The sequence below is a fragment of the Primulina huaijiensis genome, chromosome 7, assembly GCF_012295235.1.
Source record: "Primulina huaijiensis isolate GDHJ02 chromosome 7, ASM1229523v2, whole genome shotgun sequence".
Lineage (NCBI taxonomy): Eukaryota > Viridiplantae > Streptophyta > Magnoliopsida > Lamiales > Gesneriaceae > Primulina > Primulina huaijiensis.
In genome coordinates, this window is record NC_133312.1 from 15,315,773 (window position 1) to 15,337,091 (window position 21,319).

A 21,319-nucleotide genomic window follows, 5' to 3' on the forward strand; every position below is an offset into this window, starting at 1 on the left:
TTCATGAACTCGAGCTCGGTTCTTTTATGTGGCTCGCGAGCTTAATCTCGAGTTTGGCTCGTTTATTATTCGTGAACATGTTTGTTCATATTAGAGCCTCCAAAATGAATCAGGATCATCAGCTCAACCTGCCCACCTATAAAAAAAGGCAGGCCGGGTTACTGTTTTGGTGGCCCATTTGATGGCAGAATGAAACAGGTCAAACCGTTTAGGCTGTGGGTTGAGGCGAGATGGCCCATCAAATTTAAAAAAAATATTTTTAATTATATTATTTCAAAAATTTAATGTATCGTTGAGTTTTAAAATGTTTATGTATGTTAATATTTTTTTGAAATATTTATAGTATTTATAATGATTTATTATATTTGATTTAATTTGAGAGATTTATAATATTTATAATGATATATGTATGATTAATGAACTTTGAAATTTTAAATTATTTAGAATGCTTTATTTAAGGTTATCGGTTGATGAATTTTGTAAAATTAGTTATGGTCAGAGTATGAGATATGCTTTATGGTAAACTAGTTATTTTACTATGGTCAGAGATTCTTTGTACTATTAACTCATCAGATCACAAAGAATATCCACAACCATATGTGAGCGGTGAATCTCACACTACAATGCAATAGCTCCTACGTAACACTACACTCAATCTCGCCATATGATGACCCTCGTGGAGCCAGTAAACAACTCAAAAGTGCAGTACTACTACGTAGAGCCTCTGTATTGTCTCGGGTAGCAAAGATTAATGGTGTACAACTATAATTGAGGATTTATCTATTCGATAAATGATAACAACTTAGAAAAATCGAAAGAGAGTTGCTTAGTGAACCAATCATATCAGGACTCATTTTGTATGATCGAACATCTCCATGTCCTTACCAATGAAACATAGTACACAAATCACAGATGTGAGCTTCGAGCATGAGCGACCTTTGTCATTATTTTAGGTGAATGAATCGACTAGTAACAAGTTTAGAATACACATTAGATTTTAATTACGTTTCATGATCACCATCATGTGTACGACCTCATTGTATCATGGTATATTCAAGATATTTATTTATGCAGATTACATGAGTATACAAATAAAATAAATTTTGAGAATGAATAAAATGTAAAATATTTTTAAAATAAAGATCTTTTGTAACATAAGAGTCAATATAGCTCAAACATACAGTTGGCTTGCTAGGAACCTAATCTATCAATCTCTCACTTATCCCGTAGTCAACTACCCATAATCTCAATCTCATTGCTTTGAGATGCTTCTCAAACAATGGTCTTTGATAGGATCGGTCAAAGGATAACGAGTGTTTAGAAGGGATGTGTAGAACCCGTAACTTGGACTGCGTTTAAGCCATGCATAATTTCTATTATTTAAATTAAAATGATTTTTATTGCATGAGTATTTAAATTCTTTTCTTTAAATTTATTTATTTTACGTAGTAGTTTAATTATCATCTTTTCAGTTAAATAAGTGAGGCCGGACTGGAGATGGAGTATTGAGATAAGTTAATAAAGACTTATTTAAGAAGTGGTAATTTAGCATGTTAGTCAATATAATTTAAAAAGTTGGCATGCATGCAAGTTATTAAATTTATTTGGTATTTTATTAAATTCTTTTAAAGCATAAAATGCATGTTTATTTTATTAATTTGTGTTTAATTATTTTCATGCATTTTAGGCATAATTATTGCATGATAGGGATTTATTTCATGAATTTTATCAGTTCATGCATTAGGATTTCTAGATGCATTTCATGCTCGAACGAGGATCGGAGACCGGAGAATTTTCAGGAAAAAAATTATTTTTATTACACGAATAATTTTTATTAATTAATATAAGATGTTTTGAAGGTATTTTTCAAGAATTGGGATTTATTGGGTATTTTTACCCGCAGGATTTTAATTTTTAACGGTACGCAAATTTTAGCGAATCGGGGAACTTTTTGAAGGTTCGGCTAATATTTTCAAAAAACTTTTCAACACGAAATATTTTTCGGGAGTGTGTTTGGATTTAATGGGCCTATTTTTAAGCTTATTGGACTTAAAAAATTTTTATTTTAATTGAGGCTCATTAGTACACAATTTAATTAACCTAAACTACACTTAGACTAAACCTAAACCTACCCTACACCAATTATTCTATACCAACCGATACCCTCTCCCTTCCCCAATAAATCCTCTCGGTTTTCAGCTCCTTTTCACAGCAAAAGCTTCGGTCATGGTTGTTCTTGCAAAAGAAAATTTCACCAGGGTCTCCATTTGCTTCGTTTTGGTTCTTCCTCTCATCAAGGCACGCTTTGTACCTTTGTTTTTGCATCACATATGCTGTATACATGCTGTTAAATGTTGCATCGTGTGTGAAAATCTCGGTCCAGCCCTGTACATGAAGAATCTTTGGTTTTTACATATGTTCTTGCATCTTTTGATCAACTACTCACGTCTTTCCCATTTTTGTGCAAGGGGCTGTCAAGTTAGTGATGTTAGAGGGTTGTGCAGGATGTGTTTAATGATGTATATGTGCTGGAGATTCGGTAGCCAAGCTCGAGGGAAATTCGTTCGGTCAAGCGCATGTGAGGGTGTGTGAGGTCAAGATCGAGAGATTTGGTTTGTCGGCGGTGCGAGGGCTGAACCAAGCCTTGGACCAGGCCCTGCTGGGTCTGAGACACGGTTTAGAGAGGCTTGACCGCTGCTGGAACCGTCCTCAAGGCCGTTTGATCGAGTGCAAGTGCGAGGGGCTAGGACTCGGATTATGGGTTGTGTTGTTTCTAGGCTTTCAGCAGGTTGCAGCCTGCATGTAGCTGGGGCCGTGAGTCTAGTGAGTCCAGCAAGGTCCTAGGGTGGTCTAGGTAAGGTGGAGTCGAGGCTTGAACCGTCGGTGGTGAGCTAGGACGTGACCTTGGAGGTTAGTGCATAAGGGTGATTTAAGTGGGTAGGACCGAGAGATTCATTCAAATGCTGGACCATCAGCCGTGGATATAAGGGTATGAAATTAAGATTTTAGGACCATTATAGTGTTTTTAAGATATGACAAAAAGTTGGGAAAAATTCGGTTAAGTTTCGAGTTGATTCGGGTTAAAACCGGGATCTCGGTCCAAATTTTTAAAACAATTCGGTTAACTTATGAAATAAGCTCGAGTTTACGTCTAGGGACGCTTTTAAAAATGTTTTGGGACATTTTAATGAGTTTGGTAATCTTTGGGTCAATTTTAGAGGTCCAGGTGTGAAACGATAATTTTTGGGTTTCCAGAGGCAAAATGGTCATTTTGCACCCGGGGTGAGATTTTGGTCATGGCAGCGCCCTGAGCACAAATCATGATATTTTTAAATGTTCATGCATCATGTTTACGATTTTTTTTTTGCTATTATAATAATTATGGTGCATGCTTGGTTTAAAGGAATTAAGAGAGAAAAAGTAAGAAAGTGAAGAGCACTCCGTCTCCGCCGCGCCGCGTCGTTATTTCGTTTGTTTTCTGTCAAAACAAACCAAGACATGTTTATATCTCCTTTCACTCTTCAATCAAGCCATATAGGTATTTTTAAATATCGCAAGTACATGATTTTAATGCAAGAAAATCGAAATTGTTCATATTCAATTATGTTATTTAATTATATTACGTGCAAAATAATAATTTTGAGATTTATGCGATATTGCTTGTGGTCACTTTACTATCATGGGATTATTACTTCACCCGGTCGCCAGTTACCGGTCATGGGATTATTACTTTACCCGATCGTCAGTTACCGGTCATGGGATTATTATTTCACCCGGTCGTCAGTTACCGGTCAGTTCAGTTCAGTTCAGGGGCCACTTGCCTAGACCATAATCTCACCAAGAAAATTATTACAAGTTATTTCACTACAGGGCTCCAAGGAGCAAACATTTTTACTATGATTTTCGGTTCAGTTATGCACGTATTATAATTAATCATGACACGATATTTTACGTTATGCCTCACGACATGATATTTTCACTTGCATGCAATTTTATTATTTATTTACTCGTTATTTACGATATATGCATGCTGAGTCTTTATACTCACTAGACTTGATTGTTGTAGGTACCGATGATGCAGGGACCGAGAGCGGAGACCAGTGAGCTAGCTTGGGTCGGCAGTAGTGGAACCCGAGGACCTCATGTTTTTAGCATTTACTATTTTGTCTCAAACAAATTTCTTCGTTGTTGAATTGTTTTAAATTATTATCTTGCAAACAAACATTTACTTGCGCTGCTATTTTGAATGGTTAAAATTTTATCAGTTATTTATTTATGAATGAAGCATTTTAATTAATTAAAAAGAAAAATTTTAAATTTTCTGCAAATTTTCAAGTACGTATTTAGAGGCCTCAACAGCTGGTATAGCTCAATTGGTACCAGACTTGTGCTAAGTATCTATATGTCCAGGAGATCTTAGGTTCGAGTCTGGGGAGGCACAAACTCCAGTGCCTGGGCTGCAGGAGTCAGTGAGTAATGCTGCCATGGGACAACCGACTCCCGCTAGTTGGATCGGGAACAGCCCATGGGCTTTCTTCATCTCATCAAGGCACGCATTGTACCTTTGTTTTTGCATCACATATGCTGTATACATGCTGTTAAATGTTGCATCGTGTGTGAAAATCTCGGTCCAGCCTTGTACATGAAGAATCTTTGGTTTTTACATATGTTCTTGCATCTTTTGATCAACTACTCACGTCTTTCCCATTTTTGTGCAAGGGCTGTCAAGTTAGTGATGTTAGAGGGTTGTGCAGGCTGTGTTTAATGATGTATATGTGCTGGAGATTCGGGTAGCCAAGCTCGAGGGAAATTCGTTCGGTCAAGCGCATGTGAGGGTGTGTGAGGTCAAGATCGAGAGATTTGGTTTGTCGGCGGTGCGAGGGCTGAACCAAGCCTTGGACCAGGCCCTGCTGGGTCTGAGACACGGTTTAGAGAGGCTTGACCGCTGTTGGAACCGTCCTCAAGGCCGTTTGATCGAGTGCAAGTGCGAGGGGCTAGGACTCGGATTATGGGTTGTGTTGTTTCTAGGCTTTCAGCAGGTTGCAGCCTGCATGTAGCTGGGGCCGTGAGTCTAGTGAGTCCAGCAAGGTCCTAGGGTGGTCTAGGTAAGGTGGAGTCGAGGCTTGAACCGTCGGTGGTGAGCTAGGACGTGACCTTGGAGGTTAGTGCATAAGGGTGATTTAAGTGGGTAGGACCGAGAGATTCATTCAAATGCTGGACCATCAGCCGTGGATATAAGGGTATGAAATTAAGATTTTAGGACCATTATAGTGTTTTTAAGATATGACAAAAAGTTGGGAAAAATTCAGTTAAGTTTCGAGTTGATTCGGGTTAAAACCGAGATCTCGGTCCAAATTTTTAAAACAATTCGGTTAAGTTATGAAATAAGCTCGAGTTTACGTCTAGGGACGCTTTTAAAAATGTTTTGGGACATTTTAAGGAGTTTGGTAATCTTTGGGTCAATTTTAGAGGTCCAGGTGTGAAACGATAATTTTTGGGTTTTCAGGGGCCAAATGGTCATTTTGCACCCGGGGTGAGATTTTGGTCATGGCAGCGCGCTGAGCACAAATCATGATATTTTTAAATGTTCATGCATCATGTTTACGATTTTTTTCGCTATTATAATAATTAGGATGCATGATTGGTTTAAAGGAATTAAGAGAGAAAAAGTAAGAAAGTGAAGAGGACTCCGTCTCCGCCGCGCCGCGTCGTTATTTCGATTGTTTTCTGTCAAAACAAACCAAGGCATGTTTATATCTTCTTTCACTCTTCAATCAAGCCATATAGGTATTTTTAAATATCGCAAGTACTTGATTTTAATGCAAGAAAATCGAAATTGTTCATATTCAATTATGCTATTTAATTATATTACGTGCAAAATATTCATTTTGAGATTTATGCGATATTGCTTGTGGTCACTTTACTATCATGGGATTATTACTTCACCCGATCGCCAGTTACCGGTCATGGGATTATTACTTCACCCGGTGGTCAGTTACCGGTCATGGGATTATTATTTCACCCGGTCGTCAGTTACCGGTCAGTTCAGTTCAGTTCAGGGGCCACTTGTGTAGACCATAATCTTACCAAGAAAATTATTACAAGTTATTTCACTACAGGGCTCCAAGGAGCAAACATTTTCACTATGATTTTCAGTTCAGTTATGCACTTATTATAATTAATCATGACACGATATTTTACGTTATGCCTCACGACATGATATTTTCACTTGCATGCAATTTTATTATTTATTTACTCGTTATTTAAGATATATGCATGCTGAGTCTTTAGACTCACTAGACTTGATTGTTGTAGGTACCGATGATGCAGGGACCGAGGGCGGGGACCAGTGAGCTAGCTTGGGTCGGCAGTAGTGGAACCCGAGGACCTCATGTTTTTAGCATTTACTATTTTGACTCAAACAAATTTCTTCGTTGTTGAATTGTTTAAAATTATTATTTTGCAAACAAACATTTATTTCCGCTGCTATTTTGAATGGTTAAACTTTTATCAGTTATTTATTTATGAATGAGGCATTTTAATTAATTAAAAAGAAAAATTTTAAATTTTCTGCAAATTTTTAAGTACGTATTTAGAGGCCTCTACAGGATGGTTGAATAAACACTCGTGGTTTTTTAACTCTTTCTCGAAGGTTTGAATCAGTTTGGTTATAAACTGATTCTCAAAATCTTGTCAGCCGATCACAGTCAGTTAACAGTTAAGTGCGGAATATAACTGACTGAAAGATAGAATATTGTAACTGAAAAGCTTGTAAAAGATGCACAAGGTTTGTTTCTGGATGTTCAGAGATTTCAATTACTCTTACGTCACCCCTTCTATCACGAAGATATGATTTCGACTAAAAGACTTTGATCAATACAAGACTTGTACAGACCCACTTCAGTTTGTGTGGGGACCCGGGCTCTAACTCGATTATCTTGGGATTAATTGGATCGTTACTAGAAATTGTGGGTCAAAATTTTTGCTTTTAACATTTATTCAAATGTATATAAACAAGCACAAGACATTATATAAAAGTACTGTCATCTTATTTAACTCCAAATAACATTCACATGTTCAACTACAATTAACATACTAGTGTTTAGAAATTCAGTACATGTCTAGTAAGAAACAACTAGTGATCTTCTACGCCCGTAATCTCCACGCTATCTCGATCTCTCATCCCCTGCATGACCCTGATCCTGTCCCACCTGTTGTCATGCACACATACAAACAAGACAACAGCCGGATAACTCCGGTGAGAATTATATTCTCAGTATAAACCATGTATACATGCAATCATATAATCAATGTAACATCATATAAAAGATATTCATAACATGCATCCTAATCAAAACATGAATAAAGTATTCATCGCATGTATCATAATCCGAAACATGAATCAATATCAATAAAAAGTCATATTCTAAACATGTACCAAAATCAGGAACATAAATCCATGTACCATATTCAGGATTCATAAATCAATATTAATCAATGAATCACTTTCCGTGATTCTCCGACTCAGACTCGACTCAGTCCTAATCTAGGGATCCCGATCAGAATAAGAACATACACCCACCTACACTCCCGATCGGGGTGGTGGTACGTTCTTATTCACAGACTTTGGCCCTTTCCATATCGAACATCAGTAATAGAAGCAACTCCAATTCTATCCACTTCGATATGACCAAACGTCCGATGTCCTGACCTATCTGTCAAAGACTATGGCACTTCTGCCATATTCCTATCCTGTGACAATGTGCAATGTGCCAGTGACGATTCTATCACTATCAGGCACTTCTGTCACAAGACCAATCATTTAATACCTGCTATCTATATATCAATAGAACAAGCATATCAATTCATTCATTAATTGCAAATATCAATGCAATAAAATAAAGTATGTGATTTAGGGAAACTCGAGTCAAACCTCACTCGAGTTGTGCAATCCCAACTCAACATTAATTTATACCTTTATCTTCTCCGTTTGACGACGTCGAAGTCTCGAATTCAACTCTGTCCATACCCAACAATATAATGACAATCGCATAGGTACAATATCAATATACAACTCAATTCAATATCTTTTCTGAACAATACTTAAATAAAAACATAATCTGATCAATGTCAACGATATAACGATCCAATCTATCAATACTGAATCTGATCAATATCAATTTGCTGATGTTTCGACGGCATAACAATACGGTCTTAGTAACCCCGTCAATCTCAACATCACAGATACAATATCACGGTTTATAATCAATATCTGTATAATTCTGAATCTAACTCAAAATCAACGACATAACGGAATAATCTCGATATCCCCGTCAATACAATATAAATAGATATCAATTACAATCCATAACCAATATCCAATATCATCTAAAATCAATCAATAACCAAATATGTCCAATACCAATCAATATACTTCTGAAAAATCATAAAAATTTCATAATCAATTTGTTTCTCCATCTGACTTCGATTCTATGATGTCTAGCATGTCAAGAACATCATATATGAATCATATCCGATTCTGACAATATCATAATTGCAAGACATATCGAAACGTAGTAAAACTTACGTCCAGTTGTAGCCTGCGTCGATAGGAACACAGTACCGAAGTCGGATTCAAAATCTAACGGGCGGATCTTTCGTAAAGCACAAATCTACACGCGAAAAGGCGTAAGGATATTTCTCGGAGCTTTCTCGTTTCTTTTCTTCAGTTTTTTTGAAGGAGAAAGAAACTTATACATATCAATTGCATGTCCAAGCGACGTGGCACATTCTTCTTGAATTTCAGTCGGCGCTCGGGCGGTCACAATTTACCGCTCGGGCGCGGGATGTTCTGTCCGAGACATATCTCTATTGAACTTTGGCGCTCGGGCGGTCACAAACTACCGCTCGGGCGCCGAACCTTCTGTCCGAGTATTCCTCTTGTTCAACATTGGCGCTCGGCCGGTCTTTTCCTACCGCTCGGGCGCCAGATGTTCTGTCCAACATCTTGGCTTATATTACACCGACTCCCGGCTTCTCCTCTTGAGCTCCTCCAGTCTCAATATTGATAATTAATCCACTTCTGATTACAGTAATTAAATCTCGGGCATTACAGTCTGGACTTAACAATGCCAAAACTGAAACTCTTAGTTTACAACTCAATTTACTCGATTGAAAAACTTAGCACAACTGATCTCTAGGATCAAGTTTCACAGTAATCACAATGTGCTAAAATGCTCGAAATATAACCTAACAGCTATGAATGTATATGATAAGTGTGAGCGTAAATTTCAGCAAAGTAACAGTAAGAAAGATTGCTAGTTCACTCTTCACAACTGATTGTAAAGTTTTGTTCTTGTTCTTCAGCTGCTTCTCTCTGCTATTTATAGGCTTCCCTTCAACGGTAATATTGAATGCGGTTTAAACTTTCTATCCGTTGATGTGCCAAGTCAAAATTCCTCTGCCAATAGTACAATGCGCTTTTTCTGAAATGCGGCGTTCCCACTAACAGTTGCAGACTGTTGTACTATTTTTTGGTTGTGGTTTTCAACTGATGACGTGCCCAGCTGAAAGGTAGAAGCTGATAAAGTTCACAACTGCAGTCAGTTGACTGCGCGTCCAGTTACGTAGATCAGTTGGTTGGATAGTTCAGTTGCTGGATTCAGTTGAGGCGTTCGATTATGTTTAGTTTATATGATCAGTTAATTCGATCTTTTAGCCCTTCAGTTTGTCAAACATCCGAAACTTAGTTTCCAACAATTTCCCCCCTTTTGGTGTTTGACAAAACTAAGCAAATAAGAACTGATCAACTGAGCTCATTGTAGATAAAATAAGATCATGAACAACTGAACTTCTTTATAGATAACTTTCTCAGTGTACAGATTTGTACAAGTAATGAAAGAGTACAATAATCTTCAATAATCTTCAAAAATCTGCTAAAACGAATCAATCAACTGCTAAAAGTTCTTATGTGAGATTTCTTCTCTTTGTCTTGATGTTGCTGTTGATCTAGTTGAGCTTTAGCTTTAGTCTCTTCCTCTTTTTTGTCAAACACATCCATCTTGTTAGATAACTTCCGAACATCGGTTGATAAGATCTTAACAGTAGTGGATACGTCTGAAACAACATTGAGCACAACATTTTGCAGCATATCTATCTTTCTGGAAACAGTTGTCTCCAAAAATTCAACCCGTTTGCCAATTGCATCTTGAGTTAGGGAAAGAATTTCATCCATACCTCTGTTCTTTTTGATTTCTTCCATTGTAAATGAGAGAGAGGTCACAGTAGCTTGAATTTGCTTCAGTCTCACAGAATTTAATTCATTTGAAGAATTCAGCTTTAGAGTATGAGCAAGCTGAGTATTGGATGTCTGAAATGGCGGTCATCATATTTGACAGGTTGTGCTGGATGACCTGAATCTCTTCAAGTACTGAATCAATATCCATTGAAGGATGAGTAGATATAGGTCCAGATGTCCCTGGTTCCTGTTCTCTGGTAGCTTGATCAAAGATCACCATAGTCCCGTCAGTTGCTACCATTTCTGCACGTACCATTTCTGGAGCATCTTCTACACGGGCTTCCTGTTGAAGCTGGGGAGGAGAAGAACAATTCAGATCAGAAGAAGTGTTTGGTTTATCAGTTAAGCACTGCTGATCCTCCATTGTTTCAGCAACTACCTGTTCAGTCATGACAGGTGACTGAACCGGATCTTCATGTAGAAATTCTTGTTCAGTTAGGATGAAGGATTGAACTGGTTCCTCAGTTGTATCAAATGTATCCTCCACGACTGCTGGATCAGTTGAAGACACATTGGGCTGAAATGCTACGGCGACTGATTGGATAATTTCATCGATATTTGCTAGAGATAATTCAGCATCAGTGTATATGAGAGGATTAGTAGCAGAAGATGATTGAGGCACATCCTTGACTGGCTCAGTTGAAGTAGTAGGCAGTTCTTTGGATGGCTTTCTATTCTGAGATAAAGTTTATGCTTCCTCTTCTGAAGATTTTGTGGGATCTGCCGGAATTACCAACTCTTGATCCAGTTTCCATTGTTTTATCTCCATTTGTAAAGCGATAAGGTCCGTATCCAACTGAGTGAACACAACTCTGTCATTGTAACCAGTTGGACTGGTTGGGTTGTAATTGCTCTTAAGTTTATCAAGAAATTGATACAACTTCTTGGCTCTTATTTGATCAAAGAAATAATTTTTTCTATTCAGTACCTGAACAATGGTAGCAGCTTTGACAACTCTGAAAACTGCTGCTTCCAGTTTAATGAATTTTTCCAATTGAGACTTCCTCCTCAACTGTTTAGCAAAAACGTGAGTTCTGAATCTAATCCACGCATCATAAGTTTTCAGGTGAGACTCAGCAAAAGCATTGACCTGGACGTCAATGTGAGTCTGAATGGCATTAGTTGGCCTGGGCTCTTCGATTAATTTTCCCTTGCCTTTTTGATCAGTAAGGACATGAGGAATGCTCAGTCCTGATTGAGTATTATCCAACAGTTCCTGAATTACAACTCCTTTAGGTCGTGCAGGAGGAAGAATAGTAGGGCGATTAATATGGGTCATAGGAACTTTGACTCCTGCTGATTTGTTCTTTTCACCAGATGTGGTGATGGACTTTTTATATGGAGCAGTTGGGGAGGTAACTGAACCGCAGTTGAGACTTCAGCTGGAATAGCTTTCAGTGGAATAGCCTAAATAGGCTGTTGGGCATCCGATTGTTTCAATCGTTCAGTTGGGATTGCTTCCAGCACATCTGCTGGCTTGGTTGTCTGAGTTCTCGGCTTCTTGGCAATCTTTGGAGAGGGTGTCTTCTCAGAATCTGATTCACTGACAATCAGTTTCCTCTTTGTCGTCTTCAGTTGAGCCAGAGTCTTAGCCTTTTTCACTTATTTGGGAGCCTTCTGTTGCGTCCCAATCTCCTTTTTGATTTTTACAAATTGTTCAGAAGAGATGTCCAATTTGGGCTTTGGTGGTTGGACATTCTTAGCATTGAAGACTTTGAACTTGGATTATTTCTCAGCAGTATCACCCACTAGCCCCTTCATCTTCAGTAGAAAACTGATTTGCACGGCATATCCCCGTGATTGCTTCGTTGACTGAAGCATATTTATCAGAATAGTGAAAATAATATTCCTCCAGTTCATCTTCTTCTCAGCCATGATCACCGTCATGACTTGAAATTTTTCAAGAGTAAGGGCATCAAATGAACCAGCCTTAGCTAGTATTCTCTTAGCTGAAATATCAGCCAACAGTTGAATTTCTGGCTTGAGCTCTTTCTTGTGATCGAAAACTTTGATTTTCCGACCATCAGCTGACAGAAGAGACTGCATCTCCTCAATATCAGAGGCTTTCACCTCAAAGAAATTGTTAAGCCCATCAGTAAGCAATTGAAATAGTTCGCCGAAAGATTCTTCCGAAATGATCAGCAACTAACCATTGACAGTAGCAGCGACGTTTCCATCAACAGTAACGTAGCCAGTTGAGTAGAAGTCATGAAGCTCCTGTGGATAAATTTCATGAGAGGATTGTCCCAGAAATGTCTTTAAGCTGGCTGCTTCCAATTTCAGAAATACGTTCTTGACATTGGTATCATTGACTGATAGAACAGATTCAAAGTTGACAGCCATAGCATTCAGAATATGTATGAGAACTTGGTTTGCCATTTCTGAGAGTTAGAAGACCTGAAATTTTGCAAGGTAAAAGCTCTGAGTATGAATTTGCTCTGAAAAGTAATGTTCGAGTAAGGAAGAACTGAATTGGAGCAGGAAAAAGGTACATATGTAAGTGACTGTTCAATTTCTAGACACGTGTCAGTCCACAGAAATTTGAATAAAAAAAATGTGTACGTGTGCTAAAAACGTGTGTACAATTTTAAATGTTTCAAGTGGGTCCACGTTTTAAAACGCTATTCATCATTCAATGCAAAAAATAACAGTCACATCACTTGATTTGGAATAAAATACGATTAATTAGTTAACTTTATGAGAAGATTAGTTAAATTATCAACTGAACGATCAGTTGTGAGATTGAATCATTTCAGATGAAAATTCACTAACTACTGTCTTCTCAGTTAACTTCTTAAAACCGATATTCCCCCTTAATAAATGCATGTTTAAATTTCGAAAATCTAAACAACAGATAGAGTGACGTAATAAAATAAAATAAATCTTATGCTTCAGAAGATGAAACGTCGGGTGTAAAGATTTCGTCCCTTCAGTTGCTTTGAACCTGTGTTATAAATAGGAGTAACATGGTTAGTCTTAACACATTAGCAAATATATATTTCAAGAGATATAATGGCAGGTGCAAGCAGTTCTAAGGTTCCAGACATGGGCGAAGAATTCATGGATTCAGCGTTGGTAACAAGGAAGACTGCCATGGAAGATGAAGTCTTCCACAAGATTCTCAGATTCTGGCAAATGCTTCAAGATCTCCAGTCCCTTCAGCAGGGAGGAGCAGTTGCCACCCCCAAACGGGTGGCACAAATGAAGAAATATCGGCGGCACCTGCGCGTTGCTGATGAGGTGGACATCTTCACAGATGAAGGTGTCTACCTATTGATGCTTAAGAAAGAGAAGAGGACTCTGAAACACATTGCTATTTCAGAGGGCTTCCTGAAGACTTCCACAGAGGTTTTAACCGGTTGGTTGACCTTGTGGAGGTCTGCTGCTAAGAAGGAAATCATCAATGTACGCTTCGTTTATAATAAATAAAATGTTTATTTAGTTTATCGTTGTATTTTTACTTTTCTGCATACAAACTGGTGTTAGACGAATATCATGAAACTGAAAATAATTCAACTGAAATGTTATTAACTGCAACTAACTGACTGAGAAATTAGCAGATGATAAAAGACTTAGTTGCGAATGATAATAAAAAAATGATAATAACCATGATATAATCAAGTTAAATCAATTAAACCAAATATATTGCGAAAGTAAGAAAACTTAGTCTCGGGCAATGGTTTGGTGAAGATGTCAGCTGCTTGTTGAAGTGATGCCTGACATCTATGTGCTTGGTCCTTGAGTGAAAACGGGGTTGTAAGTGATAGCAATCGTGCTAGTATTGTCATAAAATATAGGTGATTCTTTGGCAATAACTCCGTAATCTTTCAGTTTTTGCTGGATCCAGAGAAATTGAGCACAGCATCTTCCAGCAGCAAGATATTCTAGTTCAGTTGTGGAAGTAGCTATGGATGTATCTTCTTACTGAACCAAGAAATCAGTCTGTCTCCTAGAAACTGACATGATCCACTTGTACTTTTACGACCAAGCTTACATCCTGCATAATCTGCATCTGAATATCCAACTAAATTGAAAGAAGAGTCTTTAGAGTACCATAACCCAACATTTGGCGTGCCTTTAAGATATTTTAAAATACGTTTGGCAGCTGAAAAAAGCGATTGTCTAGGATTTCTTGAAATCTAGCACACATACAGACATCAAATACAATATCAGGACGACTGGCAGTTAGGTACAATAAGGAACCTATTAAACCTCTGTAGAGTGTCATCTTAACTGATATTCCCCCTTGATCAGTGTCCAGTTTTATTGATGAACTCATGGGAGTACTTGCAGCTGAACATGATTCCATGCCAAATTTCTTGAGCAACTTCTTCGTGTATTTAGTTTGACTGATAAAAATACCAGTCTCCAATTGCTTCATTTACAGTCCAAGGAAAAATGTCAGTTCACCTATCATGCTCATTTCAAATTTATCCTGCATCAACTTAGCGAATTTCTCGCATAATTTGGGTTAGTTGACCCAAATATAATGTCATCAACATAAATTTGAACAAGTAAAATATGATCATTTTTAGAGAATTTGAACAACGTCTTATCAACTGATCCAACAGAAAAATCGTGATCAGTTAGAAATTTTGAAAGAGTTTCATACCAAGCTCTTGGAGCTTGTTTAAGACCATATAAGGCTTTGTTCAAATGGTAGACATGATGAGGAAAATGATGATTGATAAAACCTAGAGGTTGTTCAACATAGACTTCTTCTTGCAACTGACCATTCAGGAATGCACTCTTCACGTCCATCTGGTAGACTTTAAAATTCTTGAATGATGCATAGGCAATGAATATTCTGATTGCCTCAAGTCTTGCAACTGGTGCATATGTTTCATCGTAATCAATTCCTTCTTTTTGCCTGTACCCTTGTGCTACTAGTCTTGCTTTGTTGCGCACAACTGAACCATCTTCTTTCAGTTTGTTCCTGTACACCCATTTTGTACCTATAATAGTTTTTGAAACTTGTTTTGAAACTAGGTTCCAGACATTGTTATGGGTAAACTGATTTAACTCTTCTTGCATAGCATTTATCCAGTTAGGATCAACAAGAGCTTCATCAGTTTTCTTTGGTTCCAGTTGGTAAATAAAAGCTGAATGAATAAATAGATTAAGCATTTGATTGCGAGTTTTTACCGGATCAGATGGATTACCTATTCTTAATTCAAGAGGATGTGATTTCTTCCATATGTACTATGCATTTGTTGCATCCAAGTTAGCAACTGCTTCAGTTTCCAACTGAGTATTTTCTTCAGTTTCAGTTGCTGCTGCATCAGTTGGTAACTGAATATTTTCAATAGGCTCCACCAACTGATTATCAGGAGTAGCTTCCTGTTCAACTGGTTGATCTAACACTTCTGGTTCAAGTGTTTGAAGGATGTTTCGATTGATATGTGATAAGTGCAAGAATTGCACTTAATTTATATGTTATTTGATCTCTGCTGGTTTCGAACATATTTATGCTTGGTTTTTGTTGTTTTTTGTGTAGTGCAGGGGATATACAACTTTGGGATGGTTTAGAGATGTTTTTTTGAGAGAGCCGCAACGCCGAAACAAGAGCCGCATCGCTCATTTGTGCGAAAGACGAGCGCCTAGGCGCTACCCAAGAAGCGCCGCGGCGCAACATTGCCGAAGAATAAACGCCTAGGCGCTGCCCACACAGCGCCGCGGCACCTCAAGGCCGAGAGACAAGCACTTAGGCGTTAAGAAACAAGCGCCGCGGCGCTAACATTCAAAACTGACCGGCGCCTAGGCGCCTCTTATTAAGTGCTGCGGCGCTAATGGCGGCAAAACAAAGATTAATTGGGCTTCGAATCACGGCCCGGAGGGGAAAATAAAAAGAAAGCAAGGGTTCAGATTCTAGAGGACACCGTTTTTGGAGAAAAACTAGAGAGGAGAGCAGGAGCGAACACGAGACGACGATCCAGAGCGCGAAGGTCAATTACAAATACGAAGAACGACGAATCTGGGGACAGAGACTACACTTTGGATTTGTTATCTGTTCTTCCATTTTTCCATTTTCTCGTATTTCCATGTCTAAAACTTTGAACATGCGTTGTTTTTATCTAGATTTCGTCATGAACTAATTTTCTGTTCTAGAGGATGATGTAGCTTTGTGGATACGATAATTTGACTCGGTTTTTATATAATGGAATTCCTTCTCGTTTAATTGTGTTTCTTTGTGTTTATTCTACTGCAATTTAATGGCCATAAATTGTGTGTTTTCTGATTAATTCTATAACTCGGGAGAGGGATTAGGATTATAGATCATTAGAAACACATCGTTGAATGTTTATAGCGTTCCGAAGGCGTATAACTTTAGCGAGCCTTAGGTAAGAGCATTGTTTGCATCTCTCAATTGAACTTAGATTTTATTAGGAATAATTGAATCGAAGATTGATTGATACAATTTATTCGTCACTTTGGAAAGGGGGAATAAAACAAGTAAGTGTTCTTGGCTATTAATTGATTGGAATTCGTGAATATAAATTGAACTGAAAATAATTATCGTAGAAACTTAGTGAAATCATTTCTCTAGATATTTCCTCGCCTTGATATTTTCCTCAATTTGGTGATTAGTTATTAATTTTGCAATTTATTAATTCCAAGAAAACCAACCTTTTTATTGATTTTTCTAGATAAAGTCGAGACTATTTTAATTACAAGCATTGATATACGTTTGGGTTACACTTCTCGTGGGAACGATACTCTACTCACATTCTACTATAACTTGACATTGTCTGCTTGCGAGCAATCAAGAAAACACGCAACAAGTTTTTGGCGCCGTTACCGGGGAGTGTCAAAATTTTAATTTATATCAGTATTGTTACCAATTAGTCTAGATTTTAATTTAGAGCTTTTTATTTTTTTATTTTATATTGATTGAATTTTTCATTCTTTTCTGTTTGACAGTGCATGCTAAGAACGCAAAAACCTGACTTGCTTATTTTTGATCCGGAGATCGAAAGAACTGTGACAAGATTAAGAAAAGCAAGAAGAGAAGTGATCAATTCAATGGCTGAACACAGAGAGAATTACAGACAAAACCCGCCAGAGGCTATACCCATCAGAGATCACTTCCTACCAGTGATCAAAAATCATTACTCTGGTATTGCAAGAGGGACCATCAACGCCAATAATTTCGAGTTGAAGCCTGCTCTGATCAATATGGTTCAGCAAAACCAGTTTGCTGGAACTGCCACTTCTGATCCTCATGTTCATTTGAGGACATTCCTGGAAATCACGGATACGGTAAAAATTAATAATGTTTCTGATGATATTATTAGATTGCGTTTGTTTCCATTTTCTCTCAGGGACCAAGCAAGAGGATGGCTCCAATCGCTTCCCTTGGGAAGTATCACTACATGGCAAGAGCTGGCGACAAAATTTCTGGCAAAATACTTTCCTCCTGCAAAGTCTGCACCGTTGAAGATTGAAATTAGCAGTTTCAGATAGACTGATTTTGAGCAACTCTATGAGGCGTGGGAAAGATACAAGGAACTATTGAGAAAATGCCCAAACCATGGTTTTGAAGACTGGGTGCAAATTGAGTTATTCTACAACGATCTGAATGGGCAAACAAGAGGAACAGTGGATGCAGCGGCTGGTGGCACGATCTTTGCCAAATCTCCTGAGAAAATTATGACCTGCTTGAGCAGATGACTATAAACAGCTAACAGTGGCCATCCGAGAGGTCAGGAGTAAAGAGGACAGCTGGAGTTTATGCTGTGGATCTTATCACATCACTCACTGCGCAAGTATCAGCATTGACTACACAGATAGTAGCTATGAATAAGGTGAGCACAGCGGAGACTGAGGGTCCAGTCATTGTTGCTGAAGAGCCATCTCTTCCTGAAGAAGCTCAGTATATCAACAACAGAAATTTTGGAGGATTTGGTGGATATCGAGGTAACCCTCCCCCTAATACTTATCATCCAGGATTGAGAAATCATGAAAATTTTTCATATGCAAATAATAAAAATGTGTTGAATCCTCCACCGGGGTTCAATACACCAAAGGGGGAAGGAAAGCCTTCGTTTGAGGATTTGGTAGGAACGTTTTTTGCTGAGTCTGGAAAAAAGATGGCAAGGACTGAGTCTCGTCTTGACAATATGGAGACTCACATGGGAAATATGGGTGCTACAATGAAATCTTTGGAGACGCAGATTGGGCAGTTGGCCAACGCTTTGAGAGATCAGAACATGGGCCAATTCCCTAGTAACACAGAAGTTAATCCAAAGGAGCAGTGCAAGGCAGTCACTTTAAGGAATGGAAAGGAATTGGAGGTACAAAGTCCTAAAAAGAGAGTGGAAAGTGAGAAGACAGTTGAAGAAGGTGAAACTGAGGAATCCAAAGCTGAAATTGAAATTGAACAACCTCCAGCATTTAAGCCGACTCTTCCATACCCCCAGAGATTCAAAAAGAAGAATTTGGATGATTAGTTTGCAAAATTCTTAGAGATTTTTAAGAAGATACACATCAACATACCATTTGCTGATGCTCTGGAGCAAATGCCAAATTATACAAAATTTATTAAAATGTGATGTCTAAGAAGAGAAAGCTGCAGGAGTTTGAAACTGTGAAACTGACTGAAGAGTGTAGCGCCATACTGCAAAAGAAGCTACCACAAAAATTAAAAGATCCAGGGAGTTTTACTATTCCTTGCTTTATTGGTAGTTCTAAATGTAGTAAAGCTTTATGTGATTTGAGAGCAAGTATTAATTTGATGTCATTTTCTATTTACAGGGAATTGGAGCTAGGAGAGGTCAAGCCATCCACTATTACCTTACAACTTGCAGACAGAAGTCTCACGTATCCACTTGGGATCGTCGAGGATGTACTGGTAAAAATGGATAAATTTATTTTTCCTGCTGACTTTGTGATTTTAGATATGGAAGAAGATCATGATGCTCCATTAATTTGGGAGACCATTTCTGGCTACTGGAAGGGCATTGATAGATGTACGTACATAAGGGTGAACTCACCTTGAGAGTTGGCGGAGAAGCAGTCATTTTTAATATCTATCACGCCACGAAGGAATCAAATGAGGTAAGCACTTGTAAAAGCATTGATGTTATAGACTCATGTATGTCTGTTGAATGTGCAGGAACTAGGGATCCTTTGGAGAGCTGTTTGATAGGTGCTGTCGGAACTGTTGATGAAGACGATTGGGAAGAGTGAAAGAGCAAATGGAGGCTCTTGAGGCACTTCAGAAAGAAAGGAGAAATGCACCGCATGAGGAGTTGAATGTAAATGAAAAAATTGAGGTAAAACCACCTTCCCCTGATTTGAAGGAACTACCAAGTCACCTTTGCTATGCATTTTTAGGTGAGAAGTCTGCATATCCGGTAATTATCTCTTCATCTCTTACATGTGCTAAAAAAGATAAACTATTGAGAGTATTAAGGAAATATAAAAATGGTATAGGATGGTCGATTTCGGATATTAGGGGAATTAGCCCCACTATATGCATGCATAAAATTTTAATGGAGGAGTCATATACTCCTTTTGTGGATCATCAGAGGAGGCTAAATCCAGCCATGAAGGAGGTCGTGAAAAATGAGGTACTAAAATTGTTAAATGCTGGTGTAATTTATGCCATTACTGATAGTAGTTGGGTGTCTCCTGTACAAGTTGTGCCTAAAAAGAGTGGAATGACTGTGGTAAAGAATGACATTAATGAACTAATATCTACTCGTACTGTGACTGGATGACGAGTATGTATTGATTATAGAAAATTGAATAATGCCACACGTAAAGATCATTTTCCACTTCCTTTTATTGATCAAATGCTTGATAGACTTGCTAGTTATTGTCATTATTGCTTTTTAGATAGTTATTCAGGTTATAACCAAATTGCTATAGCGCCAGAAGATCAGGAGAAGACTACTTTCACGTGTCCCTATGGCACGTTTGCTTTTAGGATAATGCCTTTTGGGCTATGCAATGCACCTGCCACTTTCCAGAGGTGCATGATGGCCATAATTGCAGATATGGTGGAGGAAATAATGGAAGTCTTCATGGATGACTTTTCGGTATTTGGTTCTTCGTTTGATCATTGTTTACATAACTGATCCCTTGTTTTGCAGAGATGTCAGGAAAAGAACTTAGTTCTTAACTGGGAAAAGTGTCACTTTATGGTCCAAGAGGGCATTGTTCTTGGACATAAAGTATCTTCTATGGGATTAGAGGTAGACAGAGCCAAAGTGGTTGCAATTGAAAAGCTTCCACCACCAAAGAGTATCAAAGGGATTAGGAGTTTCTTTGGACATGCCGGGTTTTATCGTAGATTTATCAAAGAATTTTCTAAGATTACTAAACCCTTGTGTAATTTACTTGAGAAAGAGTCTGCTTTTATATTTGATGATGACTGTTTGCAGGCGTTCGAGAAGATCAACAAGGCATTGGTGACTGCACCGATTATGATAGTGTCGGACTGGAAGGAGCCCTTTGAGCTAATGTGTGATGCTAGTGATTATGCAGTGGGCGCTGTCTTAGGCCAAAGAAGGGAAAAGATGTTTAGGGCAATTTACTACGCAAGCCACACAACGGATGCAGCACAAAAAAATTACACTACAACTGAGAAGGAGATGCTTGCAGTGGTGTTTGCTTTCGACAAATTCAGGCCCTACTTTATCGGCACAAAGGTAATTGTTTTTACTGATCATGCAGCTATTCTCTACCTATTCGCCAAGAAGGATGCAAAACCACGCTTAAAAAGGTGGATTTTGCTACTGCAAGAATGTGACTTCGAAGTAAAAGATAAGAAAGGAACTGAAAATCAAGTGGCTGACCACTTGTCAAGACTGGAGCTGGAGGAGACGAAAGAAGAGGGAGTTATACAGGAAACAATTCAAGATGAACAGCTTTTTGAGGTAAATTCTGTACTTCCTTGGTTTGCTGATATTGCTAATTTTTTGTCTTGCAGCACCCTCCCTCCAGATTTGAGCTATCATCATCAGAAGAAGTTCGTCCATGATATCAAGTTCTTTTATTGGGATGATCCATTTGTGT

At 38.2% G+C, this 21,319-nt stretch overlaps 1 protein-coding gene across 1 annotated transcript; it reads left to right on the forward strand.

Annotated features, from left to right (window-relative positions):
• Positions 1-18,848: 18,848 nt before the first annotated feature.
• On the forward strand, positions 18,849-19,486 carry LOC140981623 (uncharacterized). Its single transcript, XM_073448048.1, has 2 exons — positions 18,849-19,254; positions 19,413-19,486. Exons 1-2 carry the CDS (start codon positions 18,849-18,851, stop codon positions 19,484-19,486), a joined length of 480 nt encoding a protein of 159 aa, XP_073304149.1.
• Positions 19,487-21,319: the final 1,833 nt, after the last annotated feature.